Source organism: Schistocerca cancellata, chromosome 7, assembly GCF_023864275.1.
Source record: "Schistocerca cancellata isolate TAMUIC-IGC-003103 chromosome 7, iqSchCanc2.1, whole genome shotgun sequence".
NCBI lineage: Eukaryota > Metazoa > Arthropoda > Insecta > Orthoptera > Acrididae > Schistocerca > Schistocerca cancellata.
In genome coordinates, this window is record NC_064632.1 from 376,966,990 (window position 1) to 376,991,601 (window position 24,612).

General features: G+C 37.0%; 1 protein-coding gene across 1 annotated transcript in view; it reads right to left on the reverse strand.

Moving 5' to 3' along the window:
- LOC126092185 (low-density lipoprotein receptor-related protein 1) overlaps positions 1-24,612 on the reverse strand; it is a 772,271-nt gene that overhangs the window by 269,497 nt on the left and 478,162 nt on the right. Inside the window, exons 15-19 of the mRNA XM_049907661.1 lie at positions 24,399-24,612; positions 24,114-24,312; positions 19,494-19,769; positions 14,216-14,461; positions 8,758-8,900 (exon numbers count right to left, since the gene is read on the reverse strand). Coding sequence (XP_049763618.1) covers positions 8,758-8,900; positions 14,216-14,461; positions 19,494-19,769; positions 24,114-24,312; positions 24,399-24,612 — 1,078 coding nt within the window. The remainder of the gene's footprint in view (positions 1-8,757; positions 8,901-14,215; positions 14,462-19,493; positions 19,770-24,113; positions 24,313-24,398) is intronic.

Sequence of the window (24,612 nt, forward strand, 5' to 3'; positions counted from 1 at the left end):
ACTGGGCGACTTTTCCATAATTCCATAATTTCTTAAACCCTATCAGTCCCTTTCCTCCATCCCTCTTTCTTTCCCTTCAATCATTCTGCCAGAACAAGAGGCCACTGGCTCCAAAAGCTTGCTCGTTTCCTTATTCTTATACATGTTTTCTCCTGCTGTCACTTGGCAAGTAGATATTTTATGTGCCCAATTATATTATATTTTCAAAAATCAATTATTTTTGTTGATATACTGACAACACAATCCATCACAGGAGAATTAAAGAGTCCTTTGGAGAAAAGAGACACAATTATATAAACAGCTAGAGCTCAGATGGATAGCTAGTACTAAACAAAGAAGGGATTGCTGAAAGATGGAATGAATATACAGAGGGGCTCTGCAAGATGAAGTAAACTTGAAAGCAATATTATACACCAGAAATAGAAAGTAGCTGAAGATGAGAGAGGAAATATGACTTTGCAAGAAAAATTTGATAGAACACTGAAAGATCTAAGCTGGAACAAGGCCCTTAGAGCAGATGCCATTCTCTTAGAACATTTGATATCCATGGAAGAGCGTGCCATGAGAAAACTCTTCCATCTGGTGCGCAAGATATAAAGACACAGGAGAACTATCCTTAGGCCGGTATTACACTATCAAATTTCTTTGTCCAATATCTTTGTCAAAGATATTTGATAGTGTAATAGGGACTTTGTCAAATGTCGTCCAATATTTGATCAAATCTAGGGCCTCGCTGTATATTTGATCAAAGAAACCGCTCGTCTTCTGTTCACTGCAATGTGACATGTTACCACATAGAGCGCCAGCATCGCTGCAGCGTTGTGTCGTCTGTAGTGTTTCTATAAACATTGGCGGTAAATACAATTGATGTGTGCCGACAACTACAAAATTAATAGAGATGTATGAAGCTGGTGGGGAGCTTTACAACGTGAGGCACCCTGAATACAAAAATAGATTAAGGAGATTGGAGACCTGACCTGACCTGACCTGACCCGACCTAACCTAACCTAACCTAACCTAACCAAACATAACATAACCCTCTCCTGTAGCAAGGAATCGGAGTGTTACAGTGAGACTGTCTTCTGAAGATGTAGCAGTTCTTAAGTGAATATTGTGCTTTGTGATATGAGGATACACTTCATTGAGCACATACAGAAATGTATGCTCATCCATTCTTAAGTAATTGGTGTATGACTGGACGTCTTCCACTGTAAGCTCACGTAACAAGTTTTGTTGAATGCTTTTATCGTGTCGTCGTAAAACCCACGGCTTCACCCAGATTAGATTACTTTTTCGTTCCATAGATCCGTGCTGAGGAGAGCCTCGTGGATGTGGAACATGTCGATTTTTTTAAGCTGAAATAACAATACTAATAGTATGAATAAATACATCATTTGTTTCTATTAAAAATTTCGCCAATGGAGTAGGAGTTAGCCAGTACTAAGTCTTTCAGGCTCCTTTTAAACTGATCTTTATTTCTAACTAAATTTTTTATGTTTCCTGACAAATTATTGAAGATGAGTGTTCCTGAGTAGTGGACCCCTTTTTGAACTAAAGTAAGTGCTTTTAAGTCCTTGTGCAGATCATTTTTGTTCCTGGTATTGTATGTATAAACTGAGTTGTTTGTTGGAAAAAGAGATGTATTATTTACGACAAATTTCATTAAGAAGTAAATATGCTGAGAGGCAGTAGTTAGTATACCCAGTTCTTTGAAGAGGTTTCTGCAGGAGGTCCGTGAATTTACTCCACAAATAATACGTATTACACGCTTTTGGACCTTGAAAACTTGTTTGACTTCAAGATTTACCCCAAAATATTATCCCATATGACATTATGGAATGAAAGTATGCAAGCTTTTTCATTTTTATGTTGCCTATGTCTGCTAACATTCGAATTGCAAATACAGATTTGTTAAGGCCTTTCTGCAGTTCTGTGGTGTGCTCCTCCCAACTGAATTTATTATCAAGTTGTAATCCCAGGACTTTTAAGACTGTCAACCTCGTATGTATGGTTCCATTTTTTCCCCCACTTCTTTTCCGCATGTGCACACAATGCAATTGGAGTACGTAGAACTGCTGCGGTTAATAACAAGTTGTTGTCAGCCATCTTGAACTTTGATGAAAAATTTGATGACAGTGTAATACCCCCTCTAGCGCTACGTCAAAGATCTTTGTCAAATATATTGGACGGAATATTGGATCACATCTTTGATCAAATCTTTGACAAAGAAATTTGATAGTGTAATACCGGCCTTAGGCTTGAAAAAGAAAGTAAAAATTTCAATTCCAAAGAAAGCACATGCTGAGAGGTGTGAATATTACTGAGCTATAAGTTCAATAAAACATGGCTGCAAAGTACTCACACACACCAATTACTTACATAAGAATGGAGAAAATGATATAAGTCGAACTTGGGGATGATCAGTTTTGGTTCTGAAGAAATGGTGGAACATGTAAGGTAATGCTGACCTTACAATCTATCTTAGAAGAAAGGTTAAAGAAAGGCAAACTTACATTTATAGTTTTTATATATTTTAAGAAAGCTTTTGACAATGTCAATTCGAATGCACTCTTTGAAACTCTAAGGGTAGCTGGGGTAAAATACAGGGAGCAAAAGGTTAATACAACTTGTACAGAAACAAGACAGCAGTTATGACAGTAGAAAGGTATGAAAGGGAAGCAGAGGTTGAGAAGGGAGTGAGACAGGATTGTAGCCTATCCCCAATGTTATTCAGTCTGTACACTGATCAAGCAGTAAAGAAAGCAAAATAAAAATTTGGAGAAGGAACTCAAGTTCAGGGAGAAGAAATAAAAACTTTGATGTTTGCCAATGACTGTCAGAGACAGCAAAGTAATTGGAAGTGCACCTGAAAGGAATGGACAGTGTCTTGAAAGGAGGATACACGATGAACATTGTCAAAAGTAAAACAAGAGTAATAGTATGTAGTCAAATTAAATCAGGAGATGCTGAGAGAATTTCATTAGGAAAGTAGTGGACAAGTTTTGCCACTAGGGCACTAAAATAACTGTTGATGGCCAAAGTACAGAGGATGTAAAATGGACACTGGTAATGACAAGAAAAGCAATTCTGAGAAAAGAAATTTAACACTAAATGTAAATTTTAGGGTTAGAAATTCTTGTCTGAAGGTATGCGTGTGTTGTGTAGGCTTGTAAAGAAATGAAACATAGATGACAAGCAGTTAAGACAAGAAGAGAATAGAAGCTTTTGAAATGTGGTGCTACAGAAGAATGCTGAAGATTAGATGGGTAGATTGTATAATTAATGTGAAAAAACTGAATGGAACGGGGAATAAAAGAAATCTGTCAATAAGAAACTAAAAGAAGGAACTGGTTGATAGGACACATTCTGTAGCCTCATGGAATTGTCAATTTAGTACTGGAGGGAAGTTTGGGGAATGAAAATTGCAGAGGGAGTCCAAGAGACAAGTACAGTAAGCAGGTTCACATGGATGTGGGCTGTAGTAGTTATCTGGAGATGAAGGGGCTTGCACAGGATATAGTAGCAAGGACAGCTGCATCAAATCAGTCTTTGGACTGAAGACCACAACAACAACAATTCATCACATGACCCATTTATGAGAGGTGCTGCATTCTGCCCATCGTCAAAACTATTTCAGCGTTCACTCCACCTCCTTCAGTAGGTAGGTTTATAAAGTTCTTATTTAGAATATGGTGACTTAGTAGCTGGTAGGGGTGTGTGTGTGTGTAAAAAGCTATGGGCTATGAGCTTTGGATGATTCTGAGTGTGTTATTTTGTGGCCACAAGCATGTATTGATGAAGAATATACTGAAACATCCAGCAAAAGAAATGAAGCTTGCAGTGGAAGCATGATAAGTAATTCACAGGACAATGAGTTTGACAACTAACCTGACTGTTTACCATGTGTGAGCAATATACAATTCATAGGATTATTGAAAACTAATTCTGAAACACCAGCTAGGTAAGGGAGACAGATCTGGAAAGTGAGACTCCTTGTCAGAACTTGAAGTGAATGTGTTTTGATGACATTTGTGCAGTACCAAGAAAGTATTCATTTATTGGAGTTTCAGGACTGGAAATTGCAATATACAATTCATAGGATTATTGAAAACTAATTCTGAAATACCAGCTAGGTAAGGGAGACAGATCTGGAAAGTGAGACTCCTTGTCAAATGTTGACGATCTTCTCTGTCTAATTGAAAGACATTTTCTGGTATATGTGCCAGCTACAAAGAAAAAGGTGAATGCAATGGGAACATGCACTGTTAGTGCATCAGAAATATTAGAAGACAACCAATTCACCAATGTAAAGAGAGTGATGTTGAACTGTGTGCAGCTACTTGTCTGGAAATCTTTCCATACATAGAGACATTTTTAACTTACTGGCCAAGTTTTTTTGTAATTATAGTGGTCTGAAACATTTTTTGAGTAAACTGCAAAATTTCATGTCTGTAAATCAAATATAAGTTCAGTTATCCTACAACCACCTTGCCCATATTGTTCAAGCCCTAAGAATGGAACACTGGGAAATGCAAATGTGTTTCAACAGAAACAATGAAGACATTAAAAATTGATAAAATATTTGTGAAAAAAGCTAATCAAGCATAGCAAACGTCGTGTACACTATAAATTCAAACATCACCTCAGCCTTACTAATTACCATAGGAGATATTTATTCCATTCCTGGATTAGGATATTCATGTTTGACACATTTAGATTTGAGAGCAGCTCCACTGCCTGGATTGCAAGAAGGTCTCATTGTTGCTCTACCACTTAGGAAGACACGTTCAGATGCTGTTTGGGCAACATTAAATACTGACTATTGCGAGAACTACTGTTCCACGTAATCATATCTCACTGCAAGGAAATTTTGCTACATGGAGACCGCTAGTTCTATAGCCTAAGATCTCCATGGTGGATGATGTCTAGCATTCTTAGATAAGGTCCTGCTGATCTGTACATCATGCAGCTGCTGTCTATCCATAATCAATTAGGGCTTCAAAATCTTTAGAGCCCTAAAGTTCTTCTTTTAAGAACTTTTAAGTGTATTAGCCAGTTAAATTTCTCATCAAATAAATGAGCGAAAATAATGTTTTCAAGTCTCAATGTCATTGCATTAAAAACATGTTACCACACGAAGACAGATTAACATACATACAGACAGACACACACACACACACACACACACACACACACACACACACACAATTTTCTCTGGGGAGAATGGACAGCTTGCAGCTTCCTCCCAAATCTCCAGTCTCCTCTGTGTCATTTGTATTTAGTGGGCATTATCATCAGTCTCTAGATTGGGGCCTCAACAGAAGATTTTAAAATCATCCATAAACAGAAAACAACCAACTACGCTCCTTACTGTTTATACTATATTGTCTGTTCCTATTCCAAAAATTGTGACATTTAAGAATCCCCCCCACCTTATTACGAACTCATCATTTGAAGTAGCATTGGCTACTAATAATTGCAATACAATTGGGAGACAACTACAAGATCCCAATCATGTTCCTGTCGTAGGACGTTATATTGCCACATTGTATAACAGGTTTTATTAAAATCAAGAATATGCCTAGTAATTGTTTCCTGCGTACAAAGTCCTCTTGTTTCGGCAGACTTTAGTAAGGTAAGTTTGTCAAGTGTTGAGTGATGTATGTTGAGCCCGGACTGGACTTGACATAGTAGCTTTCTGTATTCAAGGGCCCACACAAAGCAGCAGATGATCTTGTGCTCAAAGTTTTCCTCATGCATCTGCTGAGAGTCATATTTTTATAGCTAATCAGTTTTTTGCAGTTAGCTTTTGGGTTCAAGAGAGGAACAATAGCTGCCTCTCTCCATAAGTTGGAATTCACCTTCAATCTGAATTCAGTTAGAAAAAGTGAAGAGATGTTCTTTTGAACTATTCCTTAAATCCTTTAATATTCATACATCACTCCACCTAACACTGCTGGTGTACTGTAGTTCACCGACAATGCGTGTTCTAATGTCCACATAGTGAAAGGGCAATTGTACTTTAACAAATTCAATGAACTCGACTGGGTTTAGATAGTAAAGGTATATAAAATCAAGGCTCATATTTGATGAAAGTCTGTGTACATGACTGGTGGTTTCATAGCCTTAAACATGATAGCATTTGGAGAGGGTGTAGTTCACCAATTAATGGTATTCCTTTGAGTATGATTTATTCAACAAGAAGCAGGAGTAGCCATATACACATTACACTGTCAATGTATACCAGCAAAGGAACAGTGTGTGAAAAGTGAAGTCATAGAGAAGCTCTGTACAATATTTAACTTTAATGCATACAGATATTCAGAGGTGTTTCACTGCTTGATAACAGTCATACATAATCAAAACAACGTATCTTCCAGCAACCATTTTAAAAAGGACAATAATAATTTTTTCCCTCATCTTATTCCAGGTTTACTTCCTAGATATATAATCATCGGTGATACTGCTTCACACACAATAAGCAGAACAATAAACCAATTTTCTCTAGTTTGTTGCAAAGTAAAATACAGGACTAGTATGCAAGCAATCATGTAAATTATGAGCCAGATCTAATAAAAGCAGAATATCTGACACAAGTTAAGGGGTGGCAATATACTCCTGTGCATTCCACGAATGACATTTAGAAGGAAAGATTTGTTACTCTCCATTGGCCATCATATCAGTCATAGTCAAACTGGGCAAAGAGATTTGGAATCTCATTAAAAATAAAGACATATAATTAAAATGTGTCAAGCATTGCACTTTTGGAGATGAGAAAAATTATGGTTGATACTTTAGTTGATATGACATTAAAAAACAAAGAAAGCAAGTCACACTTGGAAAATTTTGGCAAGACAATGCTTTGATGAATGAAGAAACTGAAACTACAGTAATATCAGTCCGCACACTTTCATATAAAGGGTTGTCATTAGTATCAATAGAATTTCAATGGCAGATGAAAGTTCCATGGACAAAGGAAACAAAGACTGTTATATCATCGTGGAACATTCACAGTAGCAGTGATGCTAGAGAAATGCAGTGAGGGGGTAATGAAACATAAACGAATGTCTCATTTCTACTCTTGTTGTTACAGCAAAATGGGTATTTACATCAGTGAGTGTCTAGGAATATATTTTGTATGAGACAACTTCACATTTAAGGGAATGGTAGTGTGAATAGTTGCCTTATGAATCTATTGTTCTGATTCGAAAGAGTAGCAGTCAAATCCCTGTCAAGTCATCAAAATTTTAGTTCTTTGTCGCTTCCCTAAGTAGATTTTTAAAAAAGTTAGTATAGTTTCTTGAGCTCTGTCTAATAACTTTACGAGATGCATTCAAGTTTTTTTTTCTCAGGAACTGACTACACAAAAACTTCGAAATTTGTGTCAGTTCTCAACATAATCTCCCTGCAGCTGTAAAAACTTTTCACAATGTTGATGCCATGATTCCAGGGCCACTGTGAACGCTTCCCTAGGAATCTGGTTTGACCACTGGCTTAGCAATACTGGCATGGTTAGTGAATGTGTAACCAAAGAGTGTGTTTTTCATCATTGAAAACAGCCAGAAGTTGCTAGGAGCTAGGTCAGGTGAGTAGGGAACGTGAAGAAACTACGGCATCTTGTTCGCCTGATAGGCTGGTACGTTGTCTTGGTGAAAAAGCACACGTGCAGCCTTTCCCAGCCATTTTTCACTCAATGCTGGATGGAACTTGCTCTTCAAAACATCTTGGTAGGATGCATCTGTCACTGTAGTGCCCTTTAGAGCACAATGAATAAGGATTATGCCATTGCTGTCCCAGAACAAAGCACCATCATTTTTTCAGGACTGTCGCTTACCCAGAATTTTTTGATAACATAAGTGTGCGTGCTTACACCGAGCTGACCGGCTCGGTTTTCAGGATTTGAAAACAGCATCCATGTCTAATTAATTGTCACAATTGATGAAAAGTAAGTCCCATTCATGCTATCATCATGCATCAACATTACCAGGCAACATGCCACGCATGCAGCCTTGTGGCTTTCATGACACCCAATTGGAAGACACTTTTGGAACTTTCAGGTATTCATGCAGGATTGTGTGCACAGAACCCATAGAAATGTCAATTTCAGAGGCAGTGTGTTCCATGCTCATTTAGCAATCTTCCAAAACAACTTTCTCAACTAGCTCAAACACGTCATGAGACTGGCTGGTGTGAGGCCAAAACTGTCTCAGTTTGTGTCATATGACGATTGGCCTCTTTTGAACTGCTGCACCTACTAATGTACATTAGAGACATCTGTGACACCATCACCACATGTCTTGCTAAACTGGTAACGATTTTCAATCAGTGTCACACCACACAAATGAAGAAAATGAATGATTACACACTCTTATTGTAATGAAATCATTGCCACTTTAAGTATCAAAAACACTTCCCATTCTAGCTGCTGCCACTAGACTTCTGTATGCTATAAAGTGCTGAAATTTCTGTCATTCTATCAAAGCAAGTGCATGCATATTTTAAAACAAATCACATGTTTCTATCTGTTCCCTGTCCTGAGGCAAAAAAATAAGATGCATTATGGCTTGAATGCATCTCTTGTTGATGACATGCAAAATCCTAATCTTCATTTCTGTCTTTCTTGAGTGTAAACAGAATGATGCTGCCACTCTGGCTGAAGCACATTTCATAAGAATTCTTAACTTATAACAAAGAGAAATTTCCATTCCACCCAAAGCAGTTAATAAAATTGAAGTAAAGTGAGAAACTAGTCTGTACCTGATCACCAGCTTGGCACTTGGCACTACAGTCTGCTTCGTCACTACCATCATCACAATCATCAGATGAATCGCATCTCAGTTCAAGTGAAATGCACCTTTTGTTCTTGCATGTAAACTCTGTTATACTGCATTTTGGGTAAACTGTAAACAATTCAAGTGTCAATCTATACAATATAAAGAGTACAGGAAATTTCTTAATGTGTATTGGTACATAATCTTTTATTTTATTTTTACTAACATCAGAGATGATTAAAAATAATACTAGCCTTGAGAACATCTGATTTATGAACTTCTTTGCATGAGTGCTTAAAATGGGTGCCAGGTTGGAACTATTTGGAATGTACAGCTTTGGGAAAGAAATGGGTTTATCATAAACACTTCTATACACACTAATGTTTGTGAAAATCACAACATTAATGATACATTTGAATGAAATTAACTTTATAGTTCTTGACAACACACAACTGATTAGAATTTTAAAACTGTAACTTCTCTCTGACAATGAGAATTCAGTATGGTGTGAAGTTCCCAAGTACTGCAATTATGAACCTCTAAACCACTTACATGCTGACAACATCAAGTTGTATCTAATGGCCAGTCATGCAAATATTTCCGCTGCTGGTATGAATGACACCATTTGTTCAGTCTCACGATGGTCACAAACCCTGAGTCTTCAACTAAACCCTAAGAAGTCATATGTCATCCTCATACTACACTGAAAGTCTGCTTGTGTCTGTATATGTGTGGATGGATATGTGTGTGTGTGCGAGTGTATACCCGTCCTTTTTTCCCCCTAAGGTAAGTCTTTCCGCTCCCGGGACTGGAATGACTACTTACCCTCTCCCTTAAAACCCACATCCTTTCGTCTTTCCCTCTCCTTCCCTCTTTCCTGATGAGGCAACAGTTTGTTGCGAAAGCTTGAATTTTGTGTGTATGTTTGTGTTCATTTGTGTGTCTGTCGACCTGCCAGCACTTTCATTTGGTAAGTCACATCATCTTTGTTTTTAGATATATTTTTCCTTCATGGAATGTTTCCTTCTATTATAAGAATATCTGGTTTGATGTACGAGAGGGCGTGAATGACCTCACCTTGCTAAATGCATAAATAAATAAATAAAAGAAGACTTGGATACATTCCAGGGGAAACCTCCTTCCACATTGTTGCCGGAGAACAAACAGAAAAAAGTTCCCAACCAACTATATCCCAGACATGTTCCGTGGATGACATGACAGCTGGGCATGCAGGCCAGGAGTCAGCATGACTGCTTTGGCATTCATAGGCTAATTTCAGTCTGATGTATTTGTAGTTTCTTTATAATCAGAACTGACAAATTGCCTTGTGTGCTACCTGCCCAGTCCACTGCAGTGACATCAAACTGTCAATCCACAGGGGCCCACACCCACACTGGTGTTCCCATGCCTTTCAATTATTGTGTACAAAACATCTGTGTTCATTCCTATGTCATAAGATGTTCTTAATCTCAAGTTATGGACACAATAATTGATCCAGTGTCCATTCACTGTTGTGTACAACCATCGCATGCTTTCACAGTTGCAATTAATTTTATGGTTTTTCATTAATCCAATTTGATGAAACTCTGATGTTTCCAGTCACACAGCAGAGGACATAGGTGAGTCTCCTCTCTGGAATGTAGCCTCTTCTCACTGGTGTGCTGATTTACATGTCCTTCCTGTTGGTGTTCATAATGGGCATTCTTCCTAATTTTGCAATTTTCACAAACATTAGTGAGTTTCAAACAATTGTGTATGTTTTACTGGATTCATTTTTTTTTCAAAACACGAAAGTGAGACTAAGACTAATTAAAAAAATATAATAATTAAATTTTGCAGTGTGTCATTGGTGGGACATTAGCTGTAAAAGCTTCAATGATCACATAGTAACACAGAGAGTGTCTAAACTGAAACAGATCAGTTTATGAAAAACAGCTGCTTTAAAAAATACATTTGGGACATTCATAAATCTGTAACATATAAGGTGAAAACTGAAGCAGATTGGGTGATGAAGCACATGTTAATCCCTGAACAGAAATATTAGCTTGTAGATGTCGATATTTGTGAAAAATAATTATAGTTGAAAATGGGACATGCTGTCTCCCTTGCTTCTGAAATATGAAAGAATAATGAGTGAAAAAAAGGAGTGAAAATGGAAGTAAATTAGCATATAAATCAGAATAATGGATTATTCAAGAAAATGACCTTATTTAACAACCTTTGAGTTTTTTGTAGATCTCTCATTGTGGCATTTTTCTGTGATTCTATGTGAAAGATATGATTCTGTTCGCCCATCACTCACTGACCTGGAATACCTTAAATATGGGGCAACAAAACAGCAACTAACATAATATTTGAGAATATCCTGCAATGTATTTGGGAGTAACTCTCATATTTTGTTCAGCCTTGCCATGTTATTAACTGCTGTGTTGTGATCACAATGTGGCTGATTAGATAACCATAATGGTCATGTCATGGCAATTTGAGGTTACACAGAGGGTATTCACAGTCATTCTTTCTACACAACATCTGTGAATGTAACTGTGGAGACTTTTGATAGAGGCAAATGATATAATCTGCATATGATTTTAGTTTCAGACCTCATACATTTCCAGATAGCTAAGTTTAAATTACTACCAAATAGTAATCTAAATACTCCAATGTAAGCAGAAACATCTTACTGAAAGAAAGCATATGAAACTCCACCTAGCAGAATATTTCGACAATTTCCAGTAGCACTCGAGCACTGCCTGTTCTCTGTAAATATTTATATGTGCAGCTTATTAACTGTAATAACACAGAAGAACTCCCTCAAACATCCCAAGTGGGTGCTAGTAGCCCAGTTTTCTTGTGTAGTCTAAAATAAAAACTATCATTATGATCACCAATATCATGTTCTATGCAAACTTCCAACGACCAAACAAAAAGTAATTGGGTTACCAGCAATGCGGAAAGTGTGTACTAAAAATACTCTAACAAAAACATAAAAAAGGGATTTGAAGAACAGCAGCAATGATTTCATCTTATGTTGTATCTATTACACTTTACAAATAAAGTGAAGATTTTATGCAATGTATACCACATCCTACAAAGAAACATACAGGATGCATCACCTAAGACTTGCACCATAAATATTATTCAAATAAAAACTGCTATTGTTGTGCAGTTTTTGCATAATGGATTGGTACTCAGGGGCTCTTACTCTTCGCCAATCAACAGGATGTAATAATACTTAGAAAGCGTACATTTTGCCCAAACATACACTTTTAAATGAAAAAATGCCTATTGACATTGATGGACTAAAAGTAGGTTTTCTAGCATCTGTGGAAGATGGTCTGCTAGAAGGCTGCAATACTTGTGCTTGTTCAGTGTTCTGTCTATGAAAAACACGACTATGAGCTGAAGGTTCACTATTCCAACACGACATGTCTAGGCTCCATAGATATTGATGTTCCACCTGATGAAGCCAACAGAGATTGTCAGCAGAACAATAGTGCATTAGTAAACCACATTGTCCACTCACAACCTACAACTTGTTGAACTGTCACACACTAACTGACTAGCAAGTCACAACGCTGTCTAGGAACACAGAAGCACATTGTAAGCAATCATAACATCATACCTAGGAACCATGCTGGCTGAATGGCACGAACAAGTGTCAACCTAGGTCAACCTAGTAACTATGCAGGCTGAATGGCACAAAATATACACTTTCTAGTATTATTACAATCTATTTGTCAGCTATCAGCATGAGCCCCTGACTACCAATCCATTCTGCAAAAACCACACATCAGTACCACATTCCATTTATGCAATATTTGTGGTGCAAGGTTTAGGTGATCTACCCTGTATATCTTCCTTAGAAAAAATGTATTTCATAATCAAAACTGTATTTAATTGCTACACAGCTATGTTTGTTGAAATTCACAGATACAGAAATAAGTTAATTCAAATATACTTTCTGTTTATATTTGTCATTTTATGTGTCTGATGCCATTAAAGTGGAAGGAACCTCTTTCTTCTTTAATAAGTAATGGTAAGAAAAGTAATTATAATTAATTTCATTAAAGAATATACACCTAAAGAATAACACTTTCAATTTTCTTTGAAAGAGCACTGAAGTTATTTAATACCTACTTATTTTAGATCAGTTAGCTGGTGTGGTGAAAAATGCTTATTTTTGTGTTCATAGTGTTTAAGTATATTCATAAATATTACAATATTATGTTTAACATAGACTTATTTTAAAAATGAAGAAGTAAATGAAACAGAAAAGCTTTTATTTACCAATCTGCAACTGGCACAAACAAAAGAAAACAAATCTTATCTTTTGAACAATAGGTTTCTTACATCTAGAAAAAGAAAATAACAAACTGAAGGGGCAATTCAATGGTTAGAGAGGATAGTCATATAAAGTTATACAATAAAAGAAAGACAACAGGACACAACAGTGTGAAAATCAACAACTGAAAGCTCACAACAGAAGAATTTTGAAAATTTGGGGGGTTAGAAACAACCAAAGGCTAGTCAGAGAACATGTGAATGTTTGGTGAACTTGAAATATACATGCAACAAATATTGCCAACTAGAAAAAAAAAATCAGGAAAGAACAAATTACAGACAGTGATAATTTCGGATACTATTATTGTAGGGAGTGTGAACAAGCTCAGACTGGTGGAGTTGGGGAACAAAATCAACCATGTCCTTTGAAAGGAACCACTGTGGAACTTTCTTAAATCAGGATGGTTGGACAGGATTTTGAAACACCGTCATCCTCAATATGATCTGTCACTGGAAAGAAGGATTTGAAGAACACTTGGTCATTGCCATTTTCAGAGAATGCAACTGAGCAGGATATTATGTATTCTCACTTCTGAGGCAGACACTTCATGACCTCACACCCTTGCTGATAAGTTAATGGTTATTATGAAGACATAGAAAGCTGAACAGTGGCTCCATATCAGCTCATGTATGACATAAGTCATCTTATGGGTGTACCCTCTTTGGATAAATGATGCCTTAAACAGTGATGTGGGAAGGAATCTGGTTGAGAAAACGTGTAGTATCTGAGTAGGATGCTACAAAGGTTGACTGGGGCAACAAGAAGCTGCGTCGAGTTGGGGAGGATAACAGTTAGTAGAGCGCATATGATTTCAGATAATTATTCTTTCATCTGTTGCTTGCATCAGTTATTAATTATGCTTTCTTTGCCATGGTTTGTTCTGAGTTCCTAATATTATCGTTACAAAATACACAAACAGTCCCTCTTTATCCAAAACATTGTCCTCTTTCACCTGATGAAGGAACCATCAGTACCAAAAGTGCTTTTATTTCACCCCGTGTTCTACCTGATATAAAGAACCTTTTTCCTCTAACAGTTTAATTTTCATTATTGTATTCTCTATCATGCAAAAGTGAAAAATATGAAAAAAAGTTTGACAAACCACAGTGTTCATCAGAGTCATCTCCCGGCCCACAGTCATGAGCATGATCACAGAACCAGGCAGCTGGAATACAGCGACGAGACACTTTACAGGTGAACTGAGTAATGCTGCAAGTTTTATTTTTACAGCGTTCTGGGTCTTCATCTGTGGCATCTGCACAGTCTCTGTCACCGTCACATACCCAGTGGTTCGTGATGCATCGGTTCCCGTCACATCTAAACTGATCCTCACGGCATGGCGTATTCTCTGTCAACATGATATTACAACTGGATAATAATTAATGTAATTTTATTAGATACATACTAAGTTAACTGCTTTCTCACCAACTGTGCGCAAACACCAATGTGTTACATTATCTCTGACTCAACAATATTTAGCACCAATTAAATAAAAAATTTAATCACTGTAAATTACAGTTCTTTATGAAGGAAAATGTTAATTAGATACACATGAAAATAAATAGCCTGCAGCTATGCTGAGAATTGAATAATCAGAAACTCAGTCATAGGAAGAAGGTAATACTTCCCACACTTATCTAATACCATAACCCTTTTTGTTTAATTTTTTTTTATATGGTTCTTTTTTCATGGCTACAAGCACACCACAACATGATGAATAACATATTGTAATGAAGCTCCATGATCAGGCCCCAAGAGGGCCACACAATGTTACTGGCTGCAGTTCCAACAACTGCCTAAGGCATTTTGGTCAAGTATTCTGGATGGATACGAGGTTAATATACTGCTCTCACAGCTGTTAGTATCAGGTTCTGAAACTTGAACTATTACTTTCTTTCACGTGAATCCTAAGTTGTTATGGAGAGACTGAGTGGCTCTTGTTGCAGTTGTCCCACCAATGAAGAATCCTTAGAACAGTGTAGACTGAACCAAATTCTTTGATGTAACTATCACATATGTTAAGCACTCACATGTGGAGGTGGTCTATACCCTGAAGTACTTCCTCAAATCCATGAAATTCGCAAATGTATCAGTGGAGAACTTTGTGGCATACTGGTGAACTACCAGTTTTCCATTTTAATTCTGTATATTTTATCCTTATGCTCTGCAACACATTTTTTTCATTGGACAACCATGAGCTCAGTTTTATAGTAGTAAATTGTTTGTACATTACTTCACTCTTGGCAAATATAATCTAACATTTATGCCCTTTAATCTAAAATTTGGACTCCATATTTCTTAAGCTGCAGGTATCAGATATCATGTCTACTGATGACAATCGGCAACAAGAAACTGTTTGCTTAAAAAGTTTTGCTCCCACATTTACATTGTGTTGATAATTAGCACCAGTTCATTCATTCATTTAAATATTGAATCACAGCTGAGAGCCTTTAGAGACACGGAATGAGATAGATACAAACTTACAAGAGAATAGGTATCAGAGCTACCATGTCAACAATTACCTACCATTAATCTGTGGAACACTATTTGTTCTTTTAGAAAAATTTTGAGCGAAAATTATATAACATGCAGAATAGCTTCTATTGAGAATATAAATACTGCTTTCACAGTTATATTGAATATCTGCTGTATATTATAACTCTTCTTGTTTAATGAATACATGAGTGCATTAATAATCCTCTAAGGGCAATAGCTATTAAAGTTCTATATTAATGGAGTTCTATCAGCAATGATAGTTGTCACCAACATAGTTTTTCAATATGCAAAACTGTATAATAAAATAAATTGTAATGGGATGTTTTTAATTTTGTTTTGAATTTGCATGGGTTCTCTCTTTCTAGCTAATGCAGGCTGTAATCTTGCAGCAGAACATGGAACTTCACAATAAATGCTAAATAAGAACTCAAAAATTTCATAAATGTTAGTTGTGTATCTTACATAATGGTAACATGAATCACATTTATCTGGAGTGGGTTTTTATAACTGGCCAACATACCATTGGATGATAACTGTCTTGGAAACTGATTACAAGAATGTAATAACCTTCAAAGTGATTCTGCAGTTATTGTTCACTTTTGCATGTACTTGACTGATACTGCAGAGTGTCCCACTTAGAACTGGTACACCTCACATAGTGATTTATCATCTCTAGTCGAATTGCTTGTCAAGGAGCAGCACCGTCTCGAAAGTTGGCTCCATCAAAGAATGTAAAGAAACGTTTAAAGCAATGTATGCTGGTAGGAAAACCCCAATGATCAGCACTAACCAAGATCTGAACAAGAAATAGAGGGCTGTATGATCCATTCAGAGTGTGCAGGGGAATAGGTGACTGACAGCAAGGACCCCTGAAACTAAAGACATAATTCGCATGGACATTACGAGAAGTCGCAGCAAGTCAATAAGAAGGTTATCACAGCAGGTTGTTGTATCTCGTGCATAATGTACTAAAACATATGAAATTAAAAGACTGTCATGTGGGTATGGTGCAAGAGTTGAAATCTAAGGACCAGGAAAAAAAGAGTTCATTATTGTAATTGGCAGTTAATATCATCAACCACCAGCAGTAAATCGGACCCTTTGCTCTACTTCATGTGAGTTGAGGCCTAGTTTCATTAGTTAGGTTATGTATACTCTGAGGATTGCAGATATTGGACATAGGAGAACCCACATATTCTGTATGAAGAACCTCTCCACTCAGAAAGATACATTGTTTGCCATGTGCATTGTCGGCCCCATATTTTTCAATTACACCTTTAATGGCGTCAGATATCTAGAGATCTTTGACTCTTTCTATTCACAATTAACAGGTGCAGAGAAGTTGTATGCAGTATTCCAACAATATGGAGCAACTGCTCACACATTCTACCAAAGTGTGGCCCACATCACCAACATGTTCCCTAAAGACAGACTTGTCAGTAGAGGTCTCTACCCCCCACCCCCCAACTACCCTGGACTTAATATTGTGGGATTTTTATTTATGAAGTACACTAAAAAGCGAAGTATATCCTGATAACCCTCGCAAAACAGAAAACAGAAGATCTTAAACAGAACATTACTAGAGGACGTAATAACATCACACCTGCTGAATTACAGCATGCTGCTGATAACATCATCAAAGTCAGCGATGCCAGGGTGCCCACGGCCACCACCTCCAGTATCTCTCATAAAGAGGTAACTACATGTTTTTTACCACTATTATTATCTGTTCTTTTTCAGTTAGTTCATTGTTACTTGACTCTCGTGCATTAGGTGTACTGGTTTTATGCGGGACAAGCTGTAGCTGTGATACTTCAGAGGGTAACTTTCAAGAAAAATTATGAATGAAAATAGTCTACATAAATAAGCATTTTTACCTGGAAGTCAACATAATTAGTGAGGTTCATAGGTGCAATATCTTTCAAGTGTTACTATATTGTATTTGCAGCTACTTTTCACTGCAATCAGATACTAATGCAAATTTGAGCAACACTTCATTTTGTCTGATTTTATTAGGATCAACAGAGAAATGTTATTGCGTGTCCTATATCACCAAAAAATGTTAAGAATTCACATTTCATACAGCTGGTTCCTTTATAAGGTAGTTCACATTCTGATTTTCAGTAATTGCTTACTACTACTACTACAATTACTGCCACTGCTACTATAAAGAAGACCAATGAAAGCAATTTGCCTATAGAAATAATAATGGTGTCAAACCTTGACATACAAATGCCATCTTTGATAGTATCAAAATGGATATTATATATAAAATTAATTTCAAACAATAGCTGCAGCTGTATTTCTTTTGGTGAAAGGGGAAATCAAATCAAAGACAACCTTACATTTAAAGAAGATATACTGCAGCAACAATGTGGAAAAAAGTGCTGCTGTCACTGAGTAAAGCAGTTTTTTGTTTTGAGAGAATGGTCTCTATATCCTTTAAAAACAATTATTCTTACATTTTTGGAAAAAAGTTGATGCAAGTATTCAAACTGATTGAGAATAATTACCAAATGAATGGATGGTGAGCTGGACACAATCAGTTAAGAACATAAAAAAATGTGTCAATTGCACCTCTCGGATGTTAACTGATGACCTCATAAATAAAGAATGTTCATCTGCTTCAAAGACATTGGTGAAGTTGATTATTTTCTTGTGTCTAGATCACTCATCTTGTGGTTAAGAAAATCATGAAGTGCCATTCCTCATGTATTCATAGGAAAAAAGTTCAAGACAGTTAGACCCGATGTGGCAGTACAATGGCAACAAAGACTTCTGAGCATGTAATGGAAGTTCCCCTACTGCTGTCACCCAAGTGTCACTATATCCCTATAGAAGCAGAAGCTCCATGAAAATTGGGCCTCCACACTTGTTACATCATGCAGTGTTTTCCTTCTGATTTACTCCTCTATACTCTGGAAAACACTCAGTGTGAAGAAATATTTAGGCCAGCTTGGGTTGGCAACTGAAGTGGAGTACAGCAGTGATACACAGAAGGCTGTTCCAGCTGACGTGCATGCCCACACGCCATGCCTGACAGAGGGCATGCTGTCGGGTCTCAAGGGTGTCCGTTCCCCATGCAGCAGCTTTGGAACAGCCTGATACACAGGCTCTTAATAACAAGATAGCACCACATCACATGTTTTGAGCAAAAGAACTATTAGAAGTTTTTTCTTTGTAGTACAAACATTAAGGAATAAAGTAATACAAAGTAATCTTTAACAAAAAAAAAATAAAAGTGAAAGCAGGCTTTTGTGGCACATATTGCTGATGAAATCTTCTCAGGCTTCCAACCAGGTGGCTGTGTTCAAATTCTCTCATGTTTTGATAAGTGACATTCTCATCATCTTCTGGCGAAGTGAAGATGATGAGAATGATACTCATCAAAATACAGCCACCTGGATGGAAGCACAAGATGATTTCATCACCAAAAAAATAAAAGTTTCATTTTAAAAATGAAAGATTCTTAATACAAAATGTGGCAAAACTAGCTAACACATTTCAAGGCTAAATAAAATAAAAAACAAAGTATATAGTAAGTTTTATTTCATTCTCACCTGAAAGTACATGAAATGCCATTTTAGTCACAGAATAACGTGTGTTAACTGAGTACTGTTGTTGGAAACATGGATTTAATGAATGATGGAATGGTTCATAACACACTGGAGTAGTACAAGTTTACATTCAATCAGCTATGTGTACCCCTATTGCTGCACACTGACATGCATAGTGCCTTAGGACAATGTCAACTTTTAAGATAAAAACAATCATACATAAGAACAATGTGTGACTCAAGGATTCTTCATCAAGCAAGACGAGGAATGTTGTCTACAACTTGTTTTTGTGCATGACTGTCAACATCTAGTAAACAATCTACTCACTGCATCCAGAACCAAGACCAATAGTCTCATCAGAACCATCTTGACAATCTGCATCTCCATCACAAACATATCGCTGGTCAATGCAGAGGGCCTTGTTTGTGGGTGTAGCACAGCGAAATTGACCAGGTAAACAGGGAGACATTGAAGAGCTGTTGGCAGAGACCTGCCCACTTCCAATTTTAAGATGGTCATCATGTGATGAGCAAGTGTGGCCATCTGGGAGACTCAGACATAATTCAGGACAAAGTTCATGATTCCTGGAGCATTCATTGTCCCCTGTAAAATGTAATGCACATTACCATACTAAAGAACATTCACATCTTAGCTAAATGTTGCTCAATATTTATATTTTTTCTTCAGACGAAAGATCTCTCCTTGGTGAGTTCAATGGTATAAGTTACAAATTTCTTAAATATAATACATTTCTTTTGAGACTTCTAGTATGGCTTTGAACTACCATCAAGCTTAAGGTGAATTAATTTACAATTGTTACTTTTTCCTCTGCAGAAAATCTCAAGTACTATTCAGTGGATGATGCTTATTTTGATTATTACAAGTTTTTCCACAGAAGTTGCACTACCAAATCTGACACTTACACAACACTCATCTATTCAATTTCAGAAGGCATTTTTATTTAATCTGAATTTATAAACTTGGTTGAAACAAAACAATATCTTAAGTATGAGTTAAATTAATGCACACCAAATATTTACCAAATAACTGTAAACTAAATATGACTGCCAATGTCTAACATTTCGTCATCAACCTGTCGGACTGGTATGTGAGCACATTCTCATAATAATTTCATTGGTAATGGAAGAAAAGGATACAAAGAAAACCCATGGACAGTTGTACAAATATTAAAAGTATGCAGTCCAGTTATTGGTAATTTTCATCCAATTAGTACCTGCTAAAGGTTCCATAGAACATTACCAAACATATGACTGCAGATCTCAGAAAATGAGCCATTGTAGGTTTTCATGACTGGCGTTTATATTTCATTGGTGACGTTTAGCTTTTGGGATTTAGATCATGGACTTAGGTTTAGTTTTGTGGCTTAAGTTATTGTCTTCAGATATAGGATACATCAGCACAGATTACAGTGACCTGAACTCTATACCCATTATTGAAACTTTCAAGCCGACCTGTTGACATATTGCCTGTTGGCTTCTGTCTTGAGTTCTTTGGGTGACATTTGTTTAATGATTTTCCTGATGTTTTGCCAGCACAAGTGATTGGCACAGGTTCACCCATTATATCTGTAGCAGACTGGAAACGAGCTCTTGGCCAAGCATTACATTTACTGATGCATCAACATCTGAAGGCTTTTTCCTGGTTATTACCACTGCGGTTCTCCCCTTGCTATCTGCAACGGTTGTTTGCTGCAGCATGAGAAACCAGGATCTGTTTAGCTTGAGGCTTTCTTCTTCCTTGTTGAATTTATTGTCATGTTTGTGGATTTCTATGACTTCCCTGAACAAACCAGTGTGGTGGCTCTTCTCCACAATGAGAACCTCTGAGTCAGTGAATTTTATTATGTGGTAGGTCTCACAAAGCATGCTCTCTGCCAAGTCTGATTTCTCCTCCTGTCCAAACTGCAATATACCATTTGTATTTGGGGATCTTGGTATTGATGAATCATCCATTCAGCCTAACATACAGTTTACCACATTTACATATTATGTGGCATATTCCTGACAATGCAAATGGGCCCTTTTGACATTTGCTGATCTGAGACACACTTTGATCTTCTTGGCTGGTTTGTAAATAGTCTTTATGCTATGTTTGTGCAGTTCATGGTCAACTCTGTCTGTCACCTTGGGATGTATATGGCAGAAAGCCTGTATCTAATTTTTCTCCTTCTGACATGCCACTTTGCTAAATGATAGGTATTGTGACACTTCTTATGCAGCAGTTGGAGTACCCACTGCTCCTCAGAGTGCATTCCAGGTGTTGCACCTCACATTCGAAGTACTGTGGTTCACGTGTTTGTGTTTTATGTGTCGTGAGCATATTAATCATTCTCCTTTTCAAACTCGGTTGTCAGTTTTCGACAAATGTGTCCCAGGTTCTCACCAATCCTTGCAACTACCAAAGGGCATCTGTTGGTTCTTTTTTATCTCCAGAGTATATTTTAGTTGGCATGAAACTGTTCAGACATAATAGGAAGTCACTGAGCTGTTCCTCACCATGGCTCCAATATACGTGTTCCAGACCTTAGGTTTCCCGCACCTGTCTTTCAAAATGTTCCATAGAGAAATTGGTAACCCCTGGATTAAGTGGGCTACCCATGCGCAGCTGAAGCAGAGGTGCCAAGTGTTTTGCCAGTTTATACATTATTGAGGTAGGGGCATTTACAATTTGTCTTAATGGTATTAGATCTTCACAGATTTTTCATAACCCTTACAGGTAAAGTAGTACGGCTTATGTGTTGTGCAGGTTTATCTGTATATTCACCAACAAAGAAGATACCTTGATTAAATGATTTGTATTCCAAGTGATCCAATGCACTAAATCCAAGCTTAGCTTTCAGTACATTATCAGATCTAATAGAGCAAGTATGACAGTCATCATCCTTCAGATTTTATTACAATGGTCACATTTTCCTTGTTGACAGAGAGTATCAATATATGCATTTGTCTAAGTTAAGGCTCTTGGTAGCTTTTAACTCTTCTTTTTTCAAGTTGCAAGATGGTGGCTTTGCTATATGTAGTATCCTGCCACTTTCAGTGCATATTTCCTCAGCTTTTTCACAACTCAGGGTCAAGATGACCGACCCCTTTGGTGTTAGCAATGACATCCTCTCCAATTAAAAGTTCTAGGGATGACAGTGACATTCCCTCCTTTTTGGACAGAGATTCCTTTGAGGTCACTGGTCACTTGCATTGTGTGTGACATGTCAGGAATCAACTTCTCAATCTGCTTACTGCATCTTTCATATTTTTTTCTGTCTCTCTGTGCAGCAGTCAAGTTTATCATACATGCTCCTACGAGTGATGCTGTTGATCTTATCCCAATCATCTTGATGCATGCTGCCATGGAATTGATAGAAAATGCCCAAAAGTTGTCCATCAGTTCTTGCTAAGTCTCACTGTGTTGCCTAACTTGCAAAGACCACAGCAATACAATGTAATTTGATTATCTTAAAGTCCACCAAGTCTAATCAAATTGTATCTTGGAGTATTTTCAGTGAACAAATCAATTGTTTATTTCAGATCAAAGGCCATAACGTATCTAATTTGAGTCATCGTGTTTTCTTGTTGAATTTGCTCTCACATAAGTGAATAAACTGGAGGGTTTAAATTAGATAACCTCTTGGCTTGGTGTTAAATAAAGCAAGTAATGCTAAAGCACCTACTGAATTAGTTACAGAACAATATTTGGCTCAACCTGACTAACTAAGACAGCATTCAGATGAGGCTCTGGTGTAGTGGCAATTATATAGTTACTAATAAAAATGTGTGTGTTCTTGCTATTCTTACCTGTAAAGTATTTGAACTTTGTTAGCTGCAATTAATGTCATAAAATTCAAGTATCTATTAGAATATCATCTGAAGACATCCTCTGCAATAGGAAATCAAACTAAATGGTGATGATACACATTTTTATTACATACCTGTACACTTTTCGTATAACTGTGTAAAATTCTTTCCCTTTTCTTCCTATTAAAATTTCATTAACAGTAAAAATTCTTTGAATGAGGTAGTAAATTTAAATGGTGAGTACAGTGTTTGCTTCGTACTATCTTAAGAGTGATACTTCAGTATCAATTAGCAATATCTACGGATAACAATGAAGTAAACTTGTAATTCACATGTATTGGATAGCATATTATAAGAGAGAAAAAGACTGCACAGCTACCTGGAAACTTTGAAAAGAAAAAACTGGGGAGCCTAAGTAAAGAAAAGAACTTACGGAAAATGGATAAATGAGAGTAGTACCTGTACGATTATACACATACACGCATACTGAATCAGACTTAACTACAGTGCACATCACATTGAAAGGTGCCTCTGTGCAGAGAAAGAGAGCAACAGGAAAAGAAGGAGAGGAGACGAAGTTTGGTTAGGCACAGGAGCAGAGAGGGGCCACATATGTTGCCAACCTTTAGAAAGTGCTGATGCAGGCAACAACGAAAATAATTGCATTGCCACTGTAGTGTGGCCACACCACAATATGAAGGAGATCATTTATTTATTACTGTTTAGTGCTGTTCATGGTAAGGCATTAAGATGAAGACCAGCCTAATTGGCTGCCAGTAATTAGTAGAGGGGGATGTGAAGAACAGTTCAAAAATGAGACATACACTATATCACTACTTTGTTTAGTTTTGAGGACTGTATGAAACTACACAGGTAGCTGAAACTACTTGGAGACTATGCTGCCTGTCTTGTTAGTTTCATTTCCTGACAGGATTGAGTATTGTAACTTTAATTATTAAAGCTGCTCTGAAACAGTCTGATACATAATCAGATTTCATTTTCCCTTTTTCATTACATTATATTAAGCTCTGGTATGAAACCATTATGACAGATCTCTGTCACACCATCCAAAGAGTAATTGCATTAAAATGAATAAATGAAAAAAAAGAAAAGAAATTAAAATGGTGGGAACACTCACCACCTTGTGCATTCTTAGAGTACACCTTAACTTCAAATAATGTTGTTCCTTCATCAATTAACAGTTCTGAAGTCCCATTCCCTATGCGCAGTCGGTGTATAGTGCCCCTCTGAAATTCAGACCAATAAAGTGCACCATCATGATACACTAACCCATATGGGCGGTCTAAATCAGGATCAGTTTTCTTGTTGAGCACAACCTATTTGAAAAGAAAAGAAGAGGAAAAAAATCAGATGCTGATAAAAGAAGAAAATGAGATGCAATAGAAGCACAGCAGTTGCTTACTTCTGTGGTGGTAGTATCTAATGTTATACTTTCTATAGAGTTCAGATAAGCATCACACCAGTAGAGCACACGGTTCTGAAAATCAATTGTCAGTCCACTGGCCCATTTGATTCCGCTACCTACAAAAATTTCTCTGTTTGATCCATCCATCCACGCACGTTCAATCTGTCCTTCCTTGCTCCAAAAACTGTCCCATTCACTCCAGTACATGTAT